The sequence below is a fragment of the Tasmannia lanceolata genome, unplaced genomic scaffold (genome assembly GCF_043159265.1).
Source record: "Tasmannia lanceolata isolate RefF3 unplaced genomic scaffold, GAP_Taslan_0.1 ptg000012l, whole genome shotgun sequence".
Classification (NCBI taxonomy): Eukaryota; Viridiplantae; Streptophyta; class Magnoliopsida; order Canellales; family Winteraceae; genus Tasmannia; species Tasmannia lanceolata.
In genome coordinates this window covers 18,133,663-18,137,384 of record NW_027518689.1, presented here as the reverse complement: position 1 = coordinate 18,137,384, position 3,722 = coordinate 18,133,663, and the positions used below count along the sequence as shown (strand labels likewise).

The window sequence follows — 3,722 nt, the reverse complement described above, 5'->3', positions numbered from 1 at the left end:
AACCCTGGGGGCGGGGGGCTTCAGCGAACTCGTCATCTAAGGCCAAAGAGATGACTGGGACCACGGTTTCTTCCTCTACAGGGGAGTCTGGTGCGGGGGGGGGGGGTGAGCTCCACGATGAAGTCCGCGAGGACCTGTGATTTGATGGCTGGTCTCGGCCGGACCTGAATGTCAAATTCTCCAAGCTCGACCGCCCAGCTTATCAGTCTCCCAAGGTCTCGGGTTTTTGTAGAATCTTACGCAGGGGCTGATCCGTCAGGAGTACAATAGTGTGGGCTTGGAAGTACGGACAGAGTTTTCGGGCAACGGTGACAACGGCGAAGGCAAATTTCTCGATGTTATGGTACCATACCTCCGCACCGTGAAAGATCCGGCTCACGTAATACACTGGGTGTTCCCGTTTTTCTTCTCATCGGACCAAAACGGTGCTTACCGCAGTTGAGCTCACTACCAGGTAGAGGAATAGCTCTTCGTATGGCTCGGGTTTAGTGAGCACTGGTGGTGCCTGGAGGTACTGCTTCAGAGAGTCAAATGCTTCTTGACAGGCAGGTGTCCATTCGAATTCTTGTATGTTTTTCAGGAGCTTGAAGAAGGGCTGGCACTTCTCAGCCGACTTGGACATGAAGTGGCAGAGGGCGGCAAGCCGTCCTGTCAGCCGCTGAACTTCTACGACATTGGTTGGTGCTTCCATGTTCAAGATAGCTTGGATCTTCTCTGGGTTGGCCTCGATTCCCCTCTAATTGACCATGAAGCCTAGGAATTTTCCCAAAGCTACCCCGAAGGCGCACTTGGCCAGGTTGACCTTCATTTGCTAATGTCGTAAAATGTCGAAGGTTTCCTTGAGGTCGGCGATGTGTCGCCGGGCCTCCACACTTTTTACCAGCATATCATCCACGTAGACTTCCACATTTCTTCCTATTTGCTTCTGAAACAATTTGTTGACGAGCCTCTGGTAGGTGGCACCGGCATTTTTCAGGTGAAACGGCATTACTGTGTAGCAATACAGGCCTTGGTCGGTGATGAACGTGGTTTTGGGGACGTCCAGCTCGTGCATTTTTATCTGGTTATATCCGGAGAAGGCGTCCGGGAAGCTGAGGAGCTCGTGCCCTGAGGTGGCATCAATCAGTTAATCGATGCGAGGCAAGGGGTATGGATCTTTGTGGCAGACGCGGTGAAGTCTATGCAAGCCCGCCAACTCCCATTGGCTTTTTTTACCATCACAACGTTGGATAGCCACTCGGGGTACCGGATTTCCCTGATGAATCCGGCTTGTAGCAACTTTCAACCTCGACCTTGATGTGTGCTTGTCTTTCTACAACGAAATTTCTTTTTTTTTCTATCGAACGGGTTTGTGAGTCGGGCTCACACTTAACATGTGAACTGCCATTTCCGGAGGAATGCCCGACATGTCGGAGGGAGACCATGCAAAAACATTCTCGTTGGCTTTTAAGAAACTGATTAGCTGGGCTTGCAACATACCTGTCAATGAGGAACTGATCCGGACTACCTTTTCCAAGTGATCCTTGGACAAAGGGATGGAATCTAACTCCTCGATGGGTTCGTCCCTGACTGTCCGGGCTTGTTCCCTGGGCTCTTCGCTGCCAATCGCAAAATTCTTCATTGGAGCGTTGCTTCCTTTTAGGCTGGTGTAATAACATTGTCCCGCCACCATCTGTTGCCCGTGCACTTCTCCCACACCATTTAGGGTTGGGAACTTCATCTTGAGGTGGGGAGTGGACACTATGGCTCCTAAGTCTCTCAGGGCGGGGCGCCCGATGATGGCGTTGTAGGTGAATGGTACGTCAACAACCAAGAAGGTCGTCATGATCGTTCTTTGGAGAGGGTATGTTCCGAAGGTGACGGGGAGGTCGATCTTGCCACTAATCTGCACGGATGTCCCGGAGAATCCGTATATGGAGTATTCAGCATGTCCCAACCTTCCCTCACCCAACTTCATCTCTTCAAACGCTCCGAGGTGTAGTACGTTTACTGAGCTACCTGTGTCGACCAGGATTTTCCCGACATCGAAGTTGGAGATGATCAATTGGAAGACCAGAGCGTCGTCATGAGGGACCTGTAGTCCATCATAATCTAGATTGGAGAAGGATATGACCTCATCCGCTTGAGGGGGGTCCGTCCAGGCCCTTTTTTATGGCATTTCAAGGGAGAGCACCCTCTCTGCATACGCGCATCGCCCAGTTGTGGTGGGCCCCCTGGCCGCTGGTCCTCCGGTATACTATTAATCTTCCCAGCTATGGTGGGGGCTGCTCGGGGTCTGGCCCATGGCGTTGAGGCTCCTCCTGATGCCTCTTGGGCGATCGATGGTGTTTGGAGCTGTGGCGGTGGTCTTGGGAGCAGTGCCTGCTGTGGGATCGATGCATGCGTGTCTGCTCCTTGAGTGGCGAGGGGGAGAAGGGTGATGTGCTTCCGCTTGGTGATGCCAACGCTCAATCCGTGTGGGGCTTTTGAGATACTAACTTAGGTGGCCTTCCTCTGCCAGTTTCTCTACTCAGACTCTGAGATGGTAGCAACGATCGGTCTCGTGACCGTGGTCCATGTGGAAATCGCAGAATTTTCCAGTGAGATGCTTCTTGGGGTCTGTGCTCATCTTCTTGGGGGTCAAAAGACCTTGATCCCTAATTGCGAAGAGGACATGGGAGAGAGGGACTTTTAGTGGGGCGTTTCCCAATCTTTCGAAAACGGGAATCAGGTTCCTGTTTGTAGGCTTCTCCTCGGCCTGCACTCTTCCCACGCCTCTTAAATCCTCTCTTTTCTTTTCTCCGGACCTGCATGGCTTCTTTCTTGGCCACAGGCTTCCTCTGGCCGGATGAGTTTGTTGGTTCTGGATTCAAGTTCTTGCAGGTCCTGTGGTGGCTTTAGCGTGAGATGTACCTTGAGGTTCTAATATGGGGTAGTATGCTTTAAGGCTCCCACCGCTATCTGGATATCAATGTTGGCCAGCTGAGACAGTTCGGCGTTGAACCTAAGCATGAAGTATCTTAGGGTTTCGCTTTTTCCATGTCGGAGAGCTAGGAGGGCGTCAACGGGGTCATGACGAAGGCGGTTGTTGGCAAACTGTGTCATGAACTTCCTTTCGAATTCATGAAAAGACCCGATGGAGTCAGGCTCCAGGCGCAGGTACCACTCACTGGCAGTTTTTCTGAGCAAGGAGGCGAAGGCCTTGCACATGAATCCATCCGAGGCGCCGCGAAGCGTCATGACTCTTCTAAAAGTCTGTAGGAACTCCAGTGGGTCGGCAGTTCCATCGTAAGAACCAAACTACGAAAGGTCTATTCCCGTTTCCACGGGGGCCTTCATTATGTCAGAGGTGAAAGGGCAAGAGGTCTCCCTTTCCCATTCTTCCAAGATGTCGTTGGCATATGGCCTTTTCATGTCCTGCTTAACTTCCCGAATTTGTCTTTGCAATTCGGCCAGTTGGTCCAAACCTACCAGCTGGGCCGAGGTGGCTACCTCCTCAGCATGTGTGGGGGGCAACCCATGGGGATGAACGGTCCAGGTGAGGTCAACGAGACTTCGAGTAGCCTGTTTGAATGCGGGAGGCTGACATCCCTTAGCACAGTGAGCCCTTTCATTGGGGGGCATCGGGCTGTTAGTTGAAGGGGAGGCGGCCTGAGCCTGCTCCTGTTGTCGTCAATGGTGACAATCTCCTCCTGACTCCTCGCTATTTGTCCCGTAGGCCTCCATCCGCCCGTGGCGGGCAT

General features: G+C 52.5%; 1 protein-coding gene across 1 annotated transcript; it reads right to left on the bottom strand.

Annotated features, from left to right (window-relative positions):
* Positions 1-409: 409 nt before the first annotated feature.
* On the bottom strand, positions 410-3,219 carry LOC143888590 (uncharacterized). The gene is made up of 4 exons (XM_077393034.1): positions 2,935-3,219; positions 1,480-2,074; positions 881-1,107; positions 410-736 (listed from the first exon to the last, which is right to left on the bottom strand). Exons 1-4 carry the CDS (start codon positions 3,217-3,219, stop codon positions 410-412), a joined length of 1,434 nt encoding a protein of 477 aa, XP_077249149.1.
* Between the last annotated feature and the right edge of the window lie 503 nt (positions 3,220-3,722).